This window comes from Populus alba, chromosome 14 (genome assembly GCF_005239225.2).
Source record: "Populus alba chromosome 14, ASM523922v2, whole genome shotgun sequence".
Taxonomy (NCBI): Eukaryota; Viridiplantae; Streptophyta; class Magnoliopsida; order Malpighiales; family Salicaceae; genus Populus; species Populus alba.
Genome location: NC_133297.1, coordinates 191,731 through 213,825, shown reverse-complemented (window position 1 = coordinate 213,825; position 22,095 = coordinate 191,731). Strand labels below are relative to the sequence as shown.

Here is a 22,095-nt window from a genome sequence, read left to right as displayed (position 1 = left end):
TTGGATCCATGGCAAAAACATTTTCAAGATGTTCAATTGATAGCAAACTAAGAACTCCTCTTCGAGCTTTTCAAAGAGATTTTTTTACGAATTATGTTATATTATTCTCTAATCTTTCTTCCAAAAATAAAAAAGGAAAAAGAAAAAATGGTTGAACATATTAACCAACAAGTTACTGCTTGGATGCATGGGCTATCGATGTCATTAAATCCTTAATTAATTAGCACAAGATTGAACTAGACTAATAATTGGAAAATAAAAAAAAATCTTGTTAAATGAGAAATATTTTCTTAAAGATCAAGTTTACAGATTTTCATAGATTTCTTTAATGGATTTGTGTTCATGAATTTCCTAATTTGGTGAAGTATTGCTTTCTTTAATCATTAAGTTGTCAACCGATTTATCTATGGCCAGCATCATTATGTCTCTGTTATCTGTGAAAACCATTTTTAATTCTTTCTCTCTCACTTTCTCTTCAACTCTTAATAATCTTCCCAAATTTCATCTCTTAACATTCCACATGGAGATTTTTAAGAAGCTGAGCTGCCACGTTATATACAGAGTTGAAGGCATTGGACTACTTTGATCAGGAAGCAAATCGATGCATGAATGAAAGTGTTTGGTGTAGGATTTTTTTTGCATCTCTCTCAATTCGATATATTAGTATTTAGTTATAAATCTATTCATGTCATTTTAAATTTGTATTTTAGAGTTATACGGGTATTAATATAATTAAATTTACAACATATAAATAGTAGTTCAATTGAAGAAGTAACTAAATAATTAAAAAAAAAAATGTAAAGTAAACTCAAAAACTTAAAAATAAATACTTATATTCATAGAGTAATTCATACTCTGATTACATCTATGAATTAAAACTCGGGGATAATAAAAAATCTTTTTGATATTTTTTGGTTTATAAAATTAAAACTATAAATTTCTACTTATTATAAAGGAAATTGCATAAGTCTACTTGATTATTATCTATATAGTTATTGCCTATTATTCTATAACCTACATAATTATTGTCTGCAAGTTATCATCTACTGATTATCAGCCTATAATTACTTGCCTGCTTGATAAACAAGTTTTAAAGATCCTATAAGTTTAATTGAACTACAATGCAATTGTTGTTGTTACTGTTAATTGTTGTCCTGCCTATTTCTTTACATAGGGAAGTTGAATATAATTCATAGTAACTACTTACTCGTCTTACTCACAATCACTTCTAGTAGCTACTCACTCATCCTATTCAAGATAACCACCGACTCATTTTTTATTTTAAAGATTTTGTACCATATAAACTCTTTATACCTTCAATTCACTATTCATGTTCAAGTCTGGTTTACAATTCAGTTTGACATGTTCTTCCTAGTCCAAATTTTTTAATTCTTCAGTCAATTTTAGTGTATAACATAAGGGAAACAATAGCCATGTTTAGTTTGGAATGTTTTTATGCACTCTTTAGTATTTTGACTATAACTTTTGATTCGAATGTCAAAATGATGTAAATCACTCCAATTCAATAAAGCTTGTTCATATGCCCAAGTCATGGGTATGTAACTATGCTTCTTAATTGTCATTTCAAACACACATTTCAATGTTCCGAGGCCTTTGTTTTTCTAATTTTTGTGTTTTGTTTTTTTTGTTGTTTATGAAAAATATTTTAGACATCATTTCATGATGATTTTTATTTTTGTTTCGACATAAAGTTCTTTGATTGACTAGTTTTAAATGGTATTTTTAATTACCTAGCTAATCAAAATTTGTCCTTATATATTGATATATTTTCCAACCCTTGTGGGTTGTTTTTAGACATCTAGAGTTTTATTCAAAGTTTGTTTTTTCTATATGATATTTTACAGCATTGTTTAAGTCTAAGGAGCTTTATAATATTATAGTTGTAATTTTTTATGATTATTTGCTTCTATTTATTTTTTAGTGCTTTTCCGTATCCATTGAGATTTTATTCACGTTCTTTCTAATGACCTTCAGTAGTCTCCGGTTCTACATTTGTTTGTCTATTACTTTTGTTTTTCTAGGTATGTGAGATCATTTTTAATATATATACACACACACACTTTATGTATGTTGCTTAGATGATGAGTATAATTGCTCATTTATTGAATATATTTTTTTTCTAAGAATCTTTAGTAGTCTTTCGATTCTATAACTGTTTAGTTTTTTGTTTTTGTTTTTGAGTGTGTGGACAATTTTTAATATGCATGTAATATAAATACTTTATGAAATTTTTATATATAATTTATTTTATAATATGTATGTTTTAAGGTTTAGTATAAATAGAATGCTCTTGCGACATTATTCCTATGTTACTGGTCATGAATCTAGCATACGTACGGGTCCTGATATTAAGGTTCTTACAGCCCTTCTATTCTTTCCTTCGTGTTTCACTTTTAATCCTAATTACCGATTTCAGGTTGAGTTAACTTTAAGTTAAGGACATGCAAGTGCCCCCAATAACCTATTCTACTTTATGCAATTATCGAGAACATGTGGAGATTATTTGATTCATTAATATATGTATGACCAGCCAAAGATCAGATCTGGCCACATAATAGTTTTTAATATTGCTAGAGAGAGCAACTAGTTTGGCTAGTCAGCGCTTGAGTTATAGGTGGGAAGGGAGATTACGGAGAAGAAGGTTGATCTTTCCTAAATTTTTCTGCTTTTTTGGAGGAGTTTTGTTCTTGTTTGATCCATAACATACCTGAAAATTGTTAGCTCTCTGAAGTTGTAAAATGTGTTCAACATTTTCAGTTTCTACGAACCCTTGCAATTATGGAGCAAATAATGCCAGATTCTTGCATTCAAAATCCTTTGTTACAAGAACAAGAGCTCAAGGGATTAGAGCCCACAAATGCTCGAGCGGTGGTGCCATTCCTCGGCCATTGATCAAAGAATTCATTCCTCGTACTGATCTTCGTGTGCATGAAATCGTCGAGAGGCAGCCGCAGGCTAACAACTTAGCCAAGCAAGATGCCTGTAGAAGGGTAGAGATGAATCTGACATTACTTGAAGAAGCGTATAAAAGATGCAGAAACATCTGTGCAGAATATGCTCGGACGTATTATCTAGGTGGGTATAGCATCCTGTTTCTGATAGGATGTAGTCCTTCACTTGCCTGTAGTTTATTCTGGTGTGCTGCTATAGGGGTATTGCCATTCGTGACTGAATTTTGTCACTCATAAGCCCTCTTTTGATGCAGCTTCTTTGCTGATGACAGAGGAGCGACAGAAAGCCATATGGGCAATTTATGGTGAGAGATCACTAACATCACTGAGTATGTAGATTAGGTGATTACTCTTTAATTCTACGTTCCTGATAACTTATTTTCAATCAGAAATGGTCTGTTTCTTCTGAGCCTTGAGGAATCGGGATGGTTCCAACTCAAGGCATACCAATGGACTAAATGATCTTTTGTATTTAATCCTAAAGGCTAGACCTTTGATTACCTAGCTAAGAAATTAAAGATAATTCATCTTCTGTTAATTCTTACAACTTGTATATTCTCAAGTTGTTCTGCTTTAACTGATATGCTTATGCAGCTTGGGGCAGTAGGATGGATGAAATGGTGGATGGCCCAAATGCTGTCTACATGGGCACTTCTTTTCTTGATAGGTGGGAGGAAAGACTGCAAGACATCTTCAACGGCCGCCCCTATGACATGCTTGATGCTGCACTTACTGATACAGTTTCCAATTTCTGTCTAGATATTAAGGTACCTGAAACATTTTCCCCTTTAGCCTGACTTCATTCCAATCTGTTCGTGCAAGAATCGTTCTTTTATTCCATGGCATGTGAAAAACAAACTACAGATTTTATGAGGATCCTTTCAGTTCTTAGTTTATTTATTTGCGTTAGTATTTTCCTTCGTTTCTTCCATTCACAGCCTTTCAAGGAGATGATCGAGGGTATGAGAATGGATACCTGGAAAAGTCGGTATAAGAACTTTCAAGAGCTCTACCTTTACTGCTACTATGTTGCTGGAACAGCTGGGATCATGACTGTTCCAGTAATGGGGATTGCACCTGAATCTTCTGTTTCTACTAAAAGCATTTATAATGCAGCAATTCATTTTGGTATTGCAAATCAACTCACAAACATTCTCAGAGATGTGGGGGAGGAGTAAGTTTTCAGTGCCTCAGTTTTGCAATTGCAACATGTTCTACTTTGTTTCAAGATTGTTCTTTTCCATTTTCCCTTCTCAGTGCATGGAGAGGGAGAATTTATCTTCCACAAGATGAGCTTGAACAATTTGGTCTATCCGACGAGGATGTTTTCGCAAGAAAGGTCACTGACAATTGGAGAGAGTTCATGAAAGAGCAGATTGCAAGGGCAAGATTCTATTACAACCTTGTAGAGCAAGGGATCTCGCGTCTTGACAAGGCTAGCCATTGGCCGGTATCTATCTACCTTCACACCATTGAAACACCAACATAAATCGAAAACTTTTCACATCTTTGCTGATAGATTGATATTTTATTTGCAGATATGGTCATCCTTGCTCTTATACCAAAACATCTTGGATGCAATTGAAGATAATGATTACGATAACCTCACAAAGCGAGCTTCTGTTGGAAAAACTAAGAAACTTATCATATTGTCTCATGCATACAAAAAAGCTCAATCAGTTCCAAGCTCAATATTTCACTAAGATTGCGTTTGGTTGGTGCTTCAAAACCGAAGAGACAAGATACAAAAGAGATAGGAACAAAACCATAAAAGAAATTTGCCTCAAGAACATACTCTCTCTGTCTTAATTGTTTCCATCTCTTTTGTCTAATCAAAGCTATCTAAAAGAAGGTTCTTGTAGCAGTTAGCATAGAGAAGTGAAGCGTGGTTAAATTATACCAAGTGAAGTTCGTGTCTGATGCATCACCTCTTCGAGATGTGAATTCTTGTTACATAGATTGGCATTTGAGACTCATTATAAACAAGGGTTTGCATGGAAAAGTGAACTTCATGTAGATTTTCAGCATAAAATCTTGTTTTGTTCATTATCTAAGAAATTGCCCTTGCATGACAAGTCTCAGTCTTCAACTAGAAAATCAAAAAATTGATTTGTTTTACCTCTAGAGTAAGGAATTTGAGTTCATTTCTCAAAATTTATCTTACTTCCTATACGTTCATAAACAGTGCAATTGTAGAACTTATACAAGCAATGTACACAAACAGAAGCCAGAACCAAGACAGCAACCCTGTTATATATGTTATAATGACGAAAGTGGATGTATACCATAGTTGTACGAAAGTAGATGTATACCATAGTTGTCTGGCCTAGGGCCTGAGGTCTGACTGGAGAAAAAGGAGCTAGCTTATTGGATCACTAGGTTAATCCGGATCTATTAATTGTTTTTATCCAAAAACAGCATTGTTTCATATTATTTTAAACAAAATCCTTGGTTTTTAATTAGTTGGGTAAGTCATGATGTTCGTTTTGCGTAATTAAACTCATCAAATCACTTGGATTTGATCAATCAATATTAAAATAGATTTAAATTAAAACTCAAGCTACATCGAATCTTGAGTTTGCTTGGTCACCTAGCCAAGGAGGGTTAGGTTTTACCGCTCCTAACTCGTGTAACACTTTTGTTTGTTATGTTGTTATACAAGAAATTTAATGAGAGGAAATAAATTAATTATAATTAATAAGCAATAAACTATAAACTATATAAAAAAATCAAATGAGACATCATCATGAAAGCAAGGGGATAGAAAAGAAATATGTACAGTATGTCCACATGATAACCTTGGAAAAAGAATAGTGGGTTCTGTTGCATCATGTGTAAACTAAGATATAATTTTTTTTAAATTGGCTTGGATTAGCAAGGCTTTTTAAGATAGTGTTTGAAAATAGTGGATAATAAAAATTCAGTCTTAAACTATATAAAAAATTGATTTGTTTTTATATTTCCTATCTCAACTTTAAATTCCTTCAACCAAACACTTCTGTGTCCTTAACAAGTTTATATATAATTGCTTCTCTTGTATGCCATATTTACTTTAATTTATTACAGGGTGAAAACCAAATGAATTTTTTAATATTTTAGGCTTAGAGCAAATTACCTTTCACTATTTTTTTTTATCTTATTAAAGAAAATTATTTGGTTTGGCATGAGGTGAAACCAATTGAAATAACTAGTGAAATCAATCATTATTTTTTCTTCTTTTGGCTCAATACTAAGAAAATTAAACACTCTCTATATAGCCATCTGGCATTGTTTTTCACTGTCCCACAGATGATCATTCTTCAGGTCACACTTTCTCTTTCACTTCGGCTTTAATTTTACCTAATAAATATTTTTTTTCTGGTTTTGGCAAGCATGGTGAGATCGCATTGGATTCTTAGTGACTTTTCTCATATTACTAAGCTGGTTCGGTTAAGCCATTGCAAAAATGGCCTCGATGTCTCAACTTAAGCTGCATCACATCAATACACAGTCAATAAACTGCCAATAAGTAGCTCCAAACAGCAGCTTTCATCCTCGAAGATGGATTGAGTCCTGATGTTAAGATGTTCAAAATGTGTTGTCTTAGCTCCATGTATCATATAAGACTAAACCAACTGTCCATGCATCATGGCCTTCACAAGGGGAAAATTAAGGTTGTGTTATTAAGGTTGCTATTGGACAAAATCTAGCATCTTGGTAAAACATAATATACTCTAGCACCAAAATCTAGGTGTTTATGTCTTTGCTGAAAATTAAAAACTATTAAGTTGTAGCAAGATTTTGTAATGCAAATTGGTGCCATCGATAAGAGCAAGCCATTTAATTAATCCTCCATTTTGGACGTAAGAGGTTCCAATTTTTTATCGCATGTTCTTATTTATGCACAATGGAAGAAGCATACAGAAACAACAACCTTCAGAAGAAGAAGAAGAATCTAGTAAGCTTAAATTACTAGGGGGCCATTTGCATGATGCTCTCATCAATGTCCTTTTCATATAGAGATTGAAAGGGAGAGAAATGGAGGGAGAGATACAGCTGTTTAGTTGACTTGATATTGCTAGAGGGTGCAAAATATTTGAGATATTCAATCCTTCATTAAGTTCTTAGGTACATTTTCTGATGTTTTGAAGGGAGTTGTCGATCATTTTAGAGTGATCTGATCATTCTTCAGGAGCCTGTTCATACCTGGATAGAACTTGTTAAAAGTCGCCAGATGTGTTCTCCATTTTCTCTTTCGGCTAAGCCTTGCGCGGGGGCACATATTGGCAAATTCCTGCATTCAAAATAGCAAAAGCTGAAGTGATCACAGCTCCAAAGAGATCGAGCGGACATGCTTTTCCTCATAATGATTTAATTCACAGCTCCATAACTATTTCTAATTTGTATAGTCCTAGAACACATGATTCAAGGATTACTAGATGATAACAGAACTGTCACGCCATTTGAATCCATGCTGGATTGCTTACCAGTTCCTCTTAGCATAGGTTTCCAAACTGTTTTATGATTATCACAAGATTTAATTTGCCTCTATATCTTGACACAAATTGTGTAGCAAAAGATTGATGTCCATTCTTTCTTGATGCAGGAACTCTGCTGATGACAGAGGAGCGACAGAAAGCCATATGGGCAATATATGGTAAGAGATTAAAGTCCAGAATACATAAATTTGCAAGAAAATTAAGATAATGCAATACACACATAGAATTATGAGTACGAAGAATTCATCAAGTTTCTAATCCTTGAAAAGTCGGATCATATCCTGGTGAATAACTTTGACACATTCCACAAAAAAATATTCCGAAAGAAGCAATTCGATGGATCCTCAAACTTGCACTAGAGATGCATTAAGCAATGAGATTTACCTAAAAAGTAAACTGTTATGACTTCAAATTATTTTTAACTGGAATGTTTGCTGCAGTATGGTGCAGGAGGACAGACGAGCTGGTCGATGGCCCTAATGCGGTGCACATGAGTACTGCTGTTCTCGATAGGTGAGAAGAGAGGCTGCAAGACATCTTTGATGGATTCCCCTATGACATGCTCGACGCTGCACTTACCGATACGATTTCCAAGTTTTCTTTAGACATTAAGGTACTTGGAATATTTAGTAGCTGAATTAATTTCTATTTTTGCGTATGTTCTCAATCTGATGATAGAATCTTTTATTATCTCACAGCCTTTTAGGGACATGATTGAAGGTATGAGAATGGATACTAGAAAATTTCGCTATGATAATTTTCAAGAGCTCTATATGTATTGCTACTACGTTGCGGGCACAGTCGGCCTTATGAGTGTTCCAGTGATGGGAATTGCAGCAGAATCTTCGGTTTCTGCTCTAAGTATTTATAATGCAGCGCTGTACTTGGGTATTGGAAATCAACTGACAAACATTCTTAGAGATGTTGGAGAGGAGTAAGTCTTTTCCAAACAACTTCCATTCAGTTTCCTCATTTGAATCTCTTAAGCTTAGTTCAGTCCTTTTTTCTTTCAGTGCTTTGAGAGGGAGAGTTTATCTTCCACAAGATGAGCTTGCACAGTTTGGTCTATGCGACAAGGATGTTTTCGCAAGAAAGGTCACTGATGGATAGAGAGAGTTAATGAAGGAGCAGATAAACAAGGGCAAGATTCTATTTCAACCTTGCGGAAGAGGGGGCTTCACAGCTCGAAAAAGCTAGCCGATGGCCGGTGTGTATTGGAAATTATCCTTTCACCTCTTGAAAAACGTCCAAATCTAACCTATATTGTACATGATGATTATTCGTATGTTGACAGATTGGTCTGTGATTTGTTGCAGGTATGGTCATCGTTGCTGATATACAGAAAAATCTTGGATGCAATTGAGGATAATGACTATGATAACTTCACAAAACGAGCTTTTGTTGCAAGAACTAAGAAACTTCTCACATTGCCCCTAGCATACTCCAAAGCTCAACCGATGTCTAGCTTGATCTTTCAGTAAATCAAGATTTTGTAAGCGGCCCTAGTGTGTGGAGGAGTGGAGTAAATAGTGAAACAAGGTTGTGTTTGTATATCATGGAGGAAGTCTTCGCAGTATGAATGTCTACAAGATTGATTACACATTTCCCTAATATATAGAACTAGAAATTTTCATGGAAAGTTTCGAGTTCAGGTATCTCCTTACTATAAGACTAAAAAACATTCAATTAAAAAAAGACCCAAAAAATGACTCGAGCAAACCTAAAACGATGGTTTGCGTTATGTTGTGGCCCAGATCAAATTGTTTTTAACGTAAAAAAAGATGTTCAATTGATGTTAAAGTTTTTAGAGAATAAAGGATAGTCCAAGACTCGGGTCATTGACCTGACTAGATCTATTAAACCGAGTTAATTTAATAATATGATTAAAAAATTAATAAAGAATGATAAATAAAAAGAAACGAGGTAACGTAAGTCAATTTTAAAATTAATGAAAAATCTTATAAAAACAAAGAAAAAAAATGAAATGCAATCTCCAAATAATCAGTTTAAATGATGAAATTGAAAGAAAATAAATGATTTTAAAAAAATAAAAATAAAATAAAAACAAATGATTGTTTGCCTCACACTAGGCCACAGATATAATGAAATGAAAAGTAAAGAACTATGAGCATTTCCGGTTCGGTCCGGTTTTTTGAAAAAATTAACCAAACTAACATTATTAATTTTAAAATTTTAAAACCGAAACCGAACTGAAATCGGTTCGAACCGACCGGTTTCGGTTCGGTTCGGTTCGGTTTTGTTGTTCAAAAACCAGTAAAACCGAAAGCAAATCTCAGTGCCCGGTGCACACAAACTACAAGCATCTTGATGTCCAGTGCCTACAAATTACAAACAAATCTCGATTTCTGTTGTTCAAGAAACAAATCTGCCCACAAACTCCAAGCAAATTATAACATAATAATAAAAAAACAACAATCCACAAGATGCAGAGATAAACTTGAAATGGAGTTAGAATATTAATCTTGTGAGGGGGGGTGAGGGGCAGGTGTAGGGTTTTTTCTATTTATACTGACCGGTTCGGTTCGGTTCGGTTTAATCGGTTTCGGACATCGGTTAATTTTTTTTTCGGTTATTTTTTTTCCGGTTTAATCGGTTTATTGGTTTTTTTGTAATGGTGACATAATTGACTACATGTTTTTTTAATATTGAGCAATTAATTTAATTTAATTCAAAAAATATTATTTAAAAAGAAGCAAAATTCAACGAAGAACAAAAAAATAAAAAGACTCAAGATAACTCGAGTCATTTTTAAAACCAATTAAAAATCCTATATAAAAATAAATAAAATATAATTACAAAGCTTAATATTCAATTAAATCAAATGCTAAATGATGAAACTAGAAAACATGAGTTTAGAAAACAAAAAAAAAAACAAAAAAACAAATGAACTCGGGTAAATCTCTTAAACCTATAATAATCTCTCAAATTCATAACCCATTAAATTTTAGATTCATGGTCAATCAAGAAACTCAATATAATGTTGAGAAATGAAATAAAAGAAATTAAGAACTTGTCAATGTTAAAAAATAGCAATCAAAAGAATTAGGATAAAATATGATATGTAAATATAATGAAGGAGGATGTTGTAAAAAAAATTAATTTTAAAAGCTATCCCAAATAAAATAAATAGAAATAAAAAAATAGCGACCAAATCTGAAATAAAAAAATGATGGAGAATGAAATAAAAAAATTCAATTTTATAAATTAATCTAAATAAACAAATATAAACTGAAAGAACAAGGATCAAATCCTAGAAAAAAATAAATTGAAGGGTTTTTGTGAAATGTTGCAAAGCCAAGTATGGAAACCAAGGAAAAAGAGAGAAAAGAGGGGGAAAGAAGAAAGCCAACTGCGGAATTCCACCGCATATGCCCCCTAAGAAGATTTGGCTCCGTCGTTATAAATCAAAAAACATCAAAAAAGCTGGTTTTTCTCCATCGCAAGTCACTACATATGCCACCTGAAGATTATGATGTAGCTCACTCATTGAGCATACTACGCATATGCCATCAACCTTTTTTATTTTGTATTAAGTAAATCACCAAATCATCTCTGAGACCACATGATTATTGAAAAAAAAAAAAAAAAAAAGAGTCAAGCCTAAGTTTTTTTGTTTGCAATGGCAATAGAGTAATTACAATGTGGATGGTAAAAAACAAAATTCAAAAATGCTACTAGACCATTTTTTTTTCTCTTTTAATGATAACCAAGTAATTTAACTATAAAAAATATTATGAAAAAACCAAATTACCCCTAAACAATTATAGAATGACTAGTGTATCCCATGTCAAAAGATTCTTTTACCCTTATTGGTTTTTAAGTGAAGGGCAAAAACATTACCTCCCTACTACAATTCATTGTAAAACATGACATGTATATTGTTTTTATTTTTGTAAAATGATGTGGTGTGATATGCATTTTATTTTAATTATAAATTTAAAAATATTTAATTAATCAATACATACCGCATGAATTACACTGAAAACTCTCTTGAAATTTTAATTAAAAAAATTATAATTATTAATTTTTTAAATTTTATTTTTCAAATCATAACTATAAAAGCTATCATAATATAATATAAAAAATTATCAGACATGTTTTTTTTAAGAAACACGTTACTTAGAGAGAGAAAAAGCCCACCTAAACAAATTGGCGACCCATCGCCTTGCAAGAGACTTGCATCCTTTCATATTTGAAGGAATCATCTTCTAAATCTCATAAAATGAACACTCGTTACCCAAATAGAAATTGGTTCTAAAGAAAAAGGGAAAATATGACTTGTACGCAAGCGTTGCACCTTTAAGTCTCTTTAGGGTTTTTGGTCTTTATCAGAGTCATCTTCAAGCCTTTCCATTGTTGGAACTTGGAAGTACCTGAAAATAGACGTGCTTTCATGGTTGACGTCCTTGCAAAAGATTCCAAGCTCCGTGAGTAAGCGGGCAATTTGAAAATGTCATGCCCAATGCAGAAAGATTTCGGAAGAAGAATCAATGGTGCTATTTGCCTGAAGGTGATGCCTCAACACTGTCATCCTACCTGTTGTTATCACAGGCAATGACAATCTCTTCCACAAACCAATTTCATTTGTTCATCCACACACCATAAATGGCATATATACCGTCCACTCACAAACCAACAATCTCTCATCCATCAACAATCCAAAATATCAAACAGAACAGCAACTTCAGCTCTCCACAAAACCATTCAGGGGTGGGAGCCAGTTGACAAAGACAATTCCAGAACAATGTTTGAACTTCCTGAACTGAAATCGATTGCTTCCTTTCTGTTTTCAATAGAAGACAACAATTTTCAAAAACTAGCAACGTTGAGTCGTTGACATTATCAATATTAGAGTGGATAGTAGGAGATTGTTCAATGCAATTCTGCCAGAAAATTGCAACTGAATCCTGTAATGAACTGTCATGGGGAAAGAGGGGTTTGGACCAATTCAAGGCTCGACTATCGGATGCAAAGTGCAATTGAAAATTATCTAGAGACGTTAAGGAGGCACCTACTGGAAAACACTTGATTAGAACTACGTGAATGAAGATAAAATATAAAAAGCACCCATTATAAGTCAACTCATTGTCTCTCTACACATCCCCAACCCTGAAACAACCATATCCTTCTACAAAAGGGGAAAAAAAGGAATAAGAGAACAAAATAAAAATCAAGGAATAAAAAGAAGCCACATTGTTTGCTGGAAATGGTACATTTGCGGCTATTCTGTTGCAGCTCCATTGCTCCTTATGGAAACTCAAGCATAATCAGCAAACCAATTGAATCAAGGAAGCCCCACTTGCCCATTATACATGCTTTCTTGCCACCTGCCAACATAGCGAATTTATACTTGGATATAGCCCTCAATAAGTAAACCAGCCAGGAAGCGCTCGCTAGGAGGATTCAGCATCTCATAACCAGCTTGAATCATAGGAAGTAATCAGGTGTTCTCCGGGTCACATCTGGCTCACCCCTCCTTGGAGCAGGCTCAAACTGCAAACATGATAGATTTTTGACAATTTTCAGGATATAATTTTGCACCTAGTGTATGTTATGATTCCTGTAGAGTCCTCTAGCATCATAAACCAACCTGAATAAATGTGTGGCCCTTGCAGTCATCAACTTCCAAGATAGATGCCATGTTTCCACAGCGATAGCAATAATTGGGTGCGCTGAAGATAGTGACCACCTTTTGTTCCTGTCACAAGAAAACAAGCACAATCAACCACATGAAATTTGCAAAATGAAGCAAGAGATTTGCCAAGAGGGAAAAAAAAAGAGAAGCATCAAGGGGAAGTAGTTACGTGGCCCCAGTTATACCCCTCCATAACCAGCTGGTGAGCTCTTGCAATCAGCTTTAAGTTGTTTGTATGATTAAATTGCTCAGATATGTCCTACAGAAACAAAAGAAGCAGGCTAAGAAAAAACCTGTTTGTTCTGCTAAAAATTACAAACACAAGAGAAAAGAAGGAATATGGGTACTATATTACTTGACCGAATGTATATCCAGCACCCCTAGGTGAGATGCCCCAACCACAACGATCATCAGGGTCAGACCACAACAGATCACACATGGGACCCTCGTGGGGAACTTCTTGAACACGGTCAAAATTACGAATGTTATCAAGGGTTTCAATGGAGGGTGACAATCCACCATGGAGGCAAAATATTTCCGACTCAACCTTCAAAAGAGGAGAAAAACAGCATCTCCATATTAAATGCCCAAACTGATAGGTACTATGGCACATCCACAAAGTTTAATGTAAATTTCATATTCTTTCTTCAATTATATTGGTGGTAAAAAAAATCTGTTACTCAGTATTTTTTTTGCCCCCAGCACTCACCAATGCTGTAAGTGGAAAATAATCAAACAGGTCTGTAAAGATCTTCCAAACATTAGCATTGCCGTACCTGCAAATAAACACCAGGTATACTTATTCTTCCTGTACATACCTGTGTCAAAACAATTCTATACAACTATTTGAATAACAGTGGGCGAGATATAAAGTTAGTTGAAATAATATGGGATGTACAATTCTTCCTGTAATTAGAAGTCTATTTTATTACTGGTAAAACATCCTACAGCTATTATCAAGTCCACTTCCTTTCAATTTCAAAAGTTCTTGGGGTTAAGATAGACATAGCTATTGCACTTTGGTGGGTTCATCCGAGGTAACAGATTTTTTTTTCAGAAATTATATTGTTTAAATTGCACAAAGAACTCTACTTTTCTTCATAACAACCTATATTCATGCATCTCAGACATGTTACAAATAATGTAATAGTCGTCCAAGCTAAAAACAAAGAAATCCATCCACAAGAAACCTAATGTACTCGCATGCAACTTGATTGCTATTCTTTTATCCTCTCTTTTTTCGTTTTTTTTTGTTGTTATAGATTTTCATTTCTACAAGCAGACCCAATTCTCCATCCATGTCACTCATAAAATCACATCCAACTTGAAAGTAATATTTATGTTTATGCATAATATACACAAGAAACATTAAGAGAGAATTACAAATCAAGGGCTGTAGGATTACAAACTAACTTAAAGATGTATTTCCATTAGAATAAGGATTCAGAAGAACTCACTTCCGTAGGCATTCATCATAGAAACCATAAACTTGAGTAATCTGAAATAGGGAATAAACATCCACGATCAGCCCAAATGATTTCATGATGAAAAGATAGCTAGTCAACCTAGGATAAAACAATTTATAGCATCAATTGGGAAAAATACATTTGGAAGCATACCTGACGACTTTCGTGATTTCCCCTTAGAATTGTAATTCGTTGAGGATACCGCACTTTCAAGGCAACCAGGAGCTGGAAAAAAAATTCAGTACGCAGCAAGAAGTTAAGAGCCTCAACCAAACTGATGTCAAAATTTATCAAAATTTATGTATAGCTAAGAGAATGTTACAAGTGTTTTGTTTAGCAAAGCTTAATTGAAATTTTTCCCAATTCAAACCAGAAGACCTTGGCATAAATATGGTACAACCTTATATAATGGCACAGTTACATAAAAGGAGATGAGAGAAGACACCGAAGTTGAAATGCATGGGGAAAAATAAAAGGATGGAAATGCTTACTGTTACAGTTTCCACTGAATAATAGCCACGGTCAACATAATCTCCCATGAACAAATAATTTGTATCTGGACACTATAACAAACAAAAAGGTACAAGTGAATAATAGCATGCTAGGCAGGCACAACAGGAGTGGTGGAAGCTTAATACCTAAGATGATGGCATGATAAAGAAACAGAAGTTAAAAATAATAAGAAGCAAAAGGAATGGAGGAGAGCTAGAAAAGTAATTGAAATAAGAGCACAATCAGTGATAGAAAGTGAAGTAAAGTGATTCAATTATATTATCCTTGACAAAAAAACACATTAGAGATCATGACCATTACAACAACTACAAGAAGAAAAAAAGATAGGAGGTAACAATTGGAATCCCCATGTCCACAAATGTTACTGCACAAAATTGCTCAATCAGAAACTTACCTTCCCACCAATGCGAAAAAGCTCAGCTAGATCATGAAATTGACCATGAATATCACCACAGATTGTAACAGGGCTTTTAACAGGCTGCAAATTATACAGACAAAGAAAGTTAATTACAACTCAGTGAATTCAAGATACCTAATAAGCTCAAAGCTTGCATTTAAGAATAGATAGCAAAAGACAGATGCTAAACCGCAACATAAAAATGGCATATAAAAAATTGCAGAACTTATGCTCTTATAACAGAACAAATCAACATAAACAAGTAGAGTACCTGAACATTACTTTCATCCATCAATATCTCCTTAGCTTTCTCACATAATGCCCTTACCTGAATCATAAAAACATTTTCATTGAAAACAACATCCCCAGGAGTAATTTGCCACTTCAGACAAAGGAAATTGTGCGGCACAACGATGATTTGATGAAAGATTGTTCACTTTATTTCACATGAAAAGAGGCAGGAAAGTGAGGTTATCGAATGGGGTTGACATCAGGACAAGGAACCATCATCGAAGATGAAAGTCATGTAAGAAAAGCTACCTCAACCAAGAAAAGAAAATAGGCAATGAGAAAAGAGAGAAGACCTTGGGAAACCATCATCATACTTCTTAATAATTAGGAGTCTTCATACCCCCCTCCATCCTCACAATCAACCCCAATCCCCTTCTACTAACAAAAGGCAAGAGAGAATAGAAAATCACTGTCCCATCTATATCGATCCTTCAGCTATCAAAAAGGTAACACAGTCAGCAACACCCTTAGACAGTGATTAGTCTCAGAATGACCAGACTAGTTATCAAGTGAAAGCGTGCCATCATCATTTAGTTGATCTCAAGGTCCTTAACACCAATTCTATCTTTAAAAAAAAGTTATATGAATCGAGCATCAACACACAAGCTAACCCCAGCAAATACAAAGGAACACCCTCCTTCAGCCGATGCTGTTGCTATGACACTAGGTATTCCAAGATTGAAAGCAATCTTCCTAAAACACGCCTTAATATTACACCTCCCAGACTAGGACATCTTAGCATCACCACAAGAATCCACCTTCATTAGTACATCTAGAAAGCTCAAGCTCAAACTATCCACTCCAAGTTAGAATACACCACAAAGATCCCAATTTACATTATGGCAGCTTAAGCAGCATAATCCAAAAAGCAAAAACCACATGCCCATATTATCTTAACCTTCCAAACTATTTAAAGGTCTTCAAATCTACACCAACCATAAAACAAAAATCCAAACTTTTTCCCCAAGTTGACACCTTAACTTCAATAAATCCTAAGAAAAACATTCTAAAAGCAAAATCCATGGACAGATCCGCTCAAACCAGCCACAAATCTGCCTCAAAATCCCTCATGATCCCTTCAAAACACAAATTACACCACACACACGAAACAAAAAAAATCAACAAATCCCCAATTTTGACCCTCACAAATCCAACCAGATCCACACCATTTCTCCAAAAACAACCTCAAAACCCCAAAATAACAAAAAATCCTTTAAAATAATCCAAAAAAATCTCAAAAAACAAAAAAGAGAGATTTTTATCATAAATTCCCAATTTCAACCCCGCCAATCCCAACCAGATCCACACCATTTCTCCAAAAAAAAAAATTCAAAACTCTCAAAACCCACCAGAAAAATTTTAAAAAAAAAACCTCAGAAAAGCACAAAAATAGAAACTTTTGACAGAAAAAAAAAAAAAAAGGTTACCTCTTGTTCTGATAAGGGCTTGCACTGCATAAGCTGACTAATTTGCTCATCAAGGTTTCCATGTGTGTTTGTAGCCACCGAGTCCAAGCTCATTTTTTAATAATCGTTTTTGTGTAAAAACTAATTTCTCTCCAATTTGGGATCCAGAGATTAAATCTCCTAAATTAATTACAAAAAATCGAAACCCTAGATTTCAATTTTCTCTTTGAATTTCTTTTTCTAGAGAGAGAAAGAAACAGAGAAAATGACTCATGGGAGAGAGAAGGAAAAGAAGAAGCAGTGGTGGAGATACCAATGGCTTTTTTAGAGAGTTCCTCTTTTTTTTTGCTTGATTTGACTGTAATTGGAAAACATACAGAACAGTCCTCCATTTATAAATATATTGTTTAATAGTACCTTAATTTAACCATTTATCATTTTTATCCTAAAACTACTGAGTTATTCATCCCAGAATTTCCCTTATTCAAAAACTATTAAGAAATTATTCATCTTGAAATCTTCATTCTTAAGTGATTTTCTTAAGTAATATTTTTTATTTAAAATTATGATTTTAATATATTCATTATGGATGTTAAATAAGATTTGTTAGGTCATGATATCTGCAAAACGCTATATAATATTATAAAATAAGATGTACGTAACAAAATAAAAATCAATACTTGAAGGGCTAAATTATAATAAATCATAAAAAAAACTATTAGTAATTGTTTTCAATTTGATTTAAAATAATATTAATATTAATATTAATAACATATTATTTAGAGGACTGATATGTAGTTTGCCTTAACAATAACCACCACTGCTTTTCTCTTAAAAAATATCTATTCGTTGTTTTTGTTTTTCCAGGGAGGGAAATTTAATTTGTTTTTAAATTTCGAAGTAACTGTGAGTTGCTGGATAAGCGCGTAGTTTGACTGGCCAATGAGAGGGGGGTTTGATTAAAGGTGGAGAGGTTTGATTGGATAGTGGGATGGAAACGACCAAGAGCGCATGAGATGTGGTGAGTTGTGATTGGTTTATTCATCGATTGGCTTTAGTTTCTCCCGAAAACTAGTTGAGATCCACGCTTTGATGATATTGCAAATCAAGCAAATATCTTCTTCTTTTTTAATCCTAATATCATTGATTAATTGAAAATAAATATATATATTAACATTATTATTGAATATTTAAGGAACTGTGTTTTATTATATTTATTTTTAACTCATTATTCATCAAATAAAATATTTATATCTAATTGTGTTTTGAATATTCATTATTTAATATATAAAAAAAGGAAAATTTATATTTGATATATATAATAAAATTATAAATATTATATGTGTGCACGGTGTTAATATTAGAATATATGCATCTTATAGTAGATTTAAAAAATATAAAAGTTCTTTATACATATCTATATATATCATATCTAGATTAGATTTCGAGCTAGATTTGATATATATATATATATATATATAGAAAGTTGATATCTATCAAGAGATCTTAAAATCCAAGAACATTTTTGTTAGTCTCTGCATGAAGGGTTGGAATTCATCGCTAAATGATATCTATACTTCAACTTAGGACTTTAATTTATTGAGATAATTGAAAAATCATATAAAAATATTAATTTAATTTATTTTAATATTAAAAATGTTTTAAAAAAATTATCAACTGCAGTATAATAAAATATATTATCTTTTAGCCTACTTAGTATTGTTATCGTGGTTTTTTTAAAGTGATTTTTTAAAAAATATATATTAAAATATTTTATTTTAAAAAAATTTATTTATGATATCAGTGAATTAAAATATTCTAAAAACACCTAAAAATAAATTAAAAATAAAAAAATAAAATTTTTAAAAATATTTTTAAAACTGAAAGGCAAGCATATATTTACCAATAAACAACCTCTTTGCTTTTTAACATGCAGAATTCATCAACCATTTAGTAAGTGGCTCATTAGTAAAAGTTCGAGATCAAGGGGTTTTGCTCACCCTATAGTCTCAGATTCGAGCCATGTAGTTATTAATATGATGATCACTAAAGGTTTACATGGCCGTTAACTTTACAGTCTGTAAGATTAGTCGAGGTGTGTGCAAAGCTGACCCGAACACCTACATTAATCAAAAATAATATACCGGATTTATCATGTTTTTAACATAAGAAGCCTAGCCTTTTACCTCCAAGTATTTAAGATTACCGTAGTTGCGGTTGTTTTTTCAATAACTTTTCGTGCTAAAATGCATGTTAATAATTTTTTTATCTTTTAAAAATTATTTTTGATATTAGCACATCAAAATTATCTAAAAACACTAAAAATATATTAATTTAAAATTAATAAAAAAAAAATTTAAAAAAATTTAAAAAAAATATTCCCTAATAAATGCCATTAGATCATTGATTGTACACAATTTATTATTCGTACAACAATCATGAGCAAACCCAATCAATGTCTTCAAGGGGAAAAAAAAAGAGAAAAAAAAAAAAAAAAGGGAAATGCATGCAGGTTATACGTACCTGGGGAGATGAAAAGATTATGATAAATTGTTGCTGGTGTCATGAGTTTGTGATTCGTATTTTGAGTGGTGGGGGATTGTTTTCAATCAACATCTACGATTGAGCAAAATCATAATCATGCAACCTTGCCCTATTGGTATGTGCTTTTGATGAGTGGAGTCAAGTCAATTAGCTAGACTATAGATTCGTCATCAATGGTGATAGTGAGAACAATGAGAAAACGAAAATACACAAGAAGATTCTCATTTTTAGTACATGCTTTGGTATTGCATATTAAAATTAAAATTTTGATTATTTTAAAAAAATAATTTTTTATATTTTTAAATCATTTTAATATATATTAATATCATAAATAATTTTTTTAAATTAAATATTATTTTAATAAATTTCAAAATAAAAAAAGACTTTGGAAAAACAACCATTACCACAGTCTCAAACACCCCTTTAATATTTTTTTTTATTTTCTTCTTCCTCCTCTCTTGGAGTGGAACATTGACGCTTTCAAGTAAACTTTAATCCTCATGAGTTTTTATTTGGCACGTCAAGGTCTTGAAGTCAAGACTTCAAAACATCGTATCTATACCAATAAATTTTCGAGTATAAATCTTCAATGCATAAAAGAAAATCAGGTTTAGTCTCCTAAGTTTAGGGACTAAAACGATAATTTTCAGAAATCAAGGACCAAAACATAATTTTACTGGAATTGGATAACCAAACTGTAAATATAAAAATACATAATCATATTGGAATCCCACCTATAATCCGCCCTTGATTCTATCCCAAATCTCAATTTACATTTTAGGGACCAAATTATAACTTTTTCAAAGTTTAGAGACTAAATTGTAAATCTTTAAAATTGAGGGACTAAACTAAAATTACACAACTCAATTATCAAGCTGAGATTTATCATCCTTAACCTCGTAAGAATACTGTCTAGAATCCCAAAATACATTTTAGGGGTCAGAATATAATTTTTCAAAGATTAGGGACTAGACTGTATTTTTTATAAATTAATAACCAAAATTAAATTTCATCATCTTCAATCTCAAGACCACTCTATCAAGATTTTCAAGCAAAGTTGAAACAAATTTCTTAACTCATAACAAATCAATTCACAAATCATTATTTTTAACAACTCACCAAAAATCAAGCACTTCATCTTAAACCCATAATAATAATCATGAATTAATTTTAATAACATAAACTTCAACTCTTTATAAACCTTAATCTATTATTTAATCATTCCATGAACAAATTATAACTGAAAGTAACATGAGATAAAACCATTTACCTGTACTTCCATCTTTCTTGAACTCAAAAATTTAAGATAAAAAAATTGAAATCCTTGATTTAACGAAGGGAAGGTCACGACATCCAAAAGAAGTATAACACTTTTAAATCTGTTGTTTGAATTTTCAATGGAATATTACGATGGATTTTTTTTTGTTAGGCAATCCATCGGTAAATGATTTCATGTCATCTTAACGACAAAATCTTTCTTTCTTTTCAATTATTTTTATTTTATCGGTAAAAAATTTTGTTCATTTTTTATAAAAATATCATGTCACAATTATAATTGGAAAGTGTTAATGGAAAATATTATGTCAGAGATTTTGTTGTTGTTTGATATTTTTCTAATGGTGATTTATGAAATATATATTGAATTCAAGACAATACCTTTTATCCCAATCAACTTCCCATGATAGAATAATCAACTAGCTATTTGACCCGCACTTTGCTGCGAGTTAATTTTTTTTTTCCACAAAAAAATTATATATGTAGGTTTTTTCGATGATTTTTCTTTACATAAAAAAAATACAAGTGCAAATCTAAAACCTTGTCCATACATGTAATCAAATAGAACAAGAACCATGTGTATTAAAAATAAATAAAATCATTAATAATAAATAAAGACAAAAATAAAAAAATAAAGAGATATATAAAGATCAAAATATTTGGCTACACAGCATGGGCATTTGACCTGGTTGTATTTAATGATTGTTTTTACTATAATCAAATTTTATTTAATTAATCAATAATATAAATAAACATATATGAAATTAATTGTATAAAATAAAAAGGGAAAAAATATTATGTAAATACACATATTAAAAATATTATACAAAAATAAATAATTTTTTATTTATACAAGACATAAAAATAAAAATTATAGATCAAATTAGAATATTCTCTTGAAAAAGCAAATGCATACAAAATAACTAAAACATAATTGTTATTTAAAAGAGGCTAAATGGAGAGAAAGGCGGGGGAGGGGGTATTAATTTAAATATAAATTAAAGAATATATATATATATATATATATATATATATATATATATATATATATAATTGTAAATTAAAGAAAAAGGTCAAGAGTTGTTGGGTTTGCCAAG

At 32.2% G+C, this 22,095-nt stretch overlaps 2 protein-coding genes and 1 pseudogene across 2 annotated transcripts; 2 read left to right on the top strand and 1 right to left on the bottom strand.

Annotated features, from left to right (window-relative positions):
- Window positions 1–2,581: 2,581 nt before the first annotated feature.
- Window positions 2,582–5,097, top strand: LOC118059309 (phytoene synthase 2, chloroplastic). Its single transcript, XM_035072148.2, has 6 exons — window positions 2,582–3,096; window positions 3,227–3,277; window positions 3,567–3,739; window positions 3,911–4,146; window positions 4,230–4,422; window positions 4,511–5,097. The coding sequence occupies exons 1-6, from the start codon at window positions 2,760–2,762 to the stop codon at window positions 4,673–4,675; spliced, it is 1,155 nt and encodes a 384-aa protein (XP_034928039.1). The 5' UTR covers window positions 2,582–2,759; the 3' UTR covers window positions 4,676–5,097.
- A 2,274-nt stretch (window positions 5,098–7,371) lies between these two features.
- Window positions 7,372–8,945, top strand: LOC118059308 (phytoene synthase 2, chloroplastic-like; annotated as a pseudogene).
- Window positions 8,946–12,515: 3,570 nt separating this feature from the next.
- Window positions 12,516–17,491, bottom strand: LOC118059307 (serine/threonine-protein phosphatase PP2A-3 catalytic subunit). The gene is made up of 11 exons (XM_035072147.2): window positions 17,201–17,491; window positions 15,754–15,810; window positions 15,480–15,563; window positions 15,064–15,135; window positions 14,726–14,797; window positions 14,564–14,604; window positions 13,816–13,882; window positions 13,462–13,653; window positions 13,276–13,365; window positions 13,062–13,169; window positions 12,516–12,964 (listed from the first exon to the last, which is right to left on the bottom strand). Exons 1-11 carry the CDS (start codon window positions 17,291–17,293, stop codon window positions 12,899–12,901), a joined length of 942 nt encoding a protein of 313 aa, XP_034928038.1. The 5' UTR covers window positions 17,294–17,491; the 3' UTR covers window positions 12,516–12,898.
- Window positions 17,492–22,095: the final 4,604 nt, after the last annotated feature.

Bases quoted from the DNA above. Each gene is read 5' to 3' on its own strand.
- LOC118059309 (XM_035072148.2), top strand. From the start codon at position 2,760: ATGTGTTCAACATTTTCAGTTTCTACGAACCCTTGCAATTATGGAGCA. The intron at 3,278-3,566 runs GTGAGAGATCAC...ATGCTTATGCAG, and splicing joins AGCCATATGGGCAATTTATG to CTTGGGGCAGTAGGATGGAT. The intron at 4,147-4,229 runs GTAAGTTTTCAG...TTCCCTTCTCAG, and splicing joins CTCAGAGATGTGGGGGAGGA to TGCATGGAGAGGGAGAATTT.
- LOC118059307 (XM_035072147.2), bottom strand. From the start codon at position 17,293: ATGAGCTTGGACTCGGTGGCTACAAACACACATGGAAACCTTGATGAG. The intron at 15,811-17,200 runs GTAACCTTTTTT...TTTATGATTCAG, and splicing joins AGCCCTTATCAGAACAAGAG to GTAAGGGCATTATGTGAGAA. The intron at 12,965-13,061 runs GTTGGTTTATGA...TCATGTTTGCAG, and splicing joins AGGGCCACACATTTATTCAG to TTTGAGCCTGCTCCAAGGAG.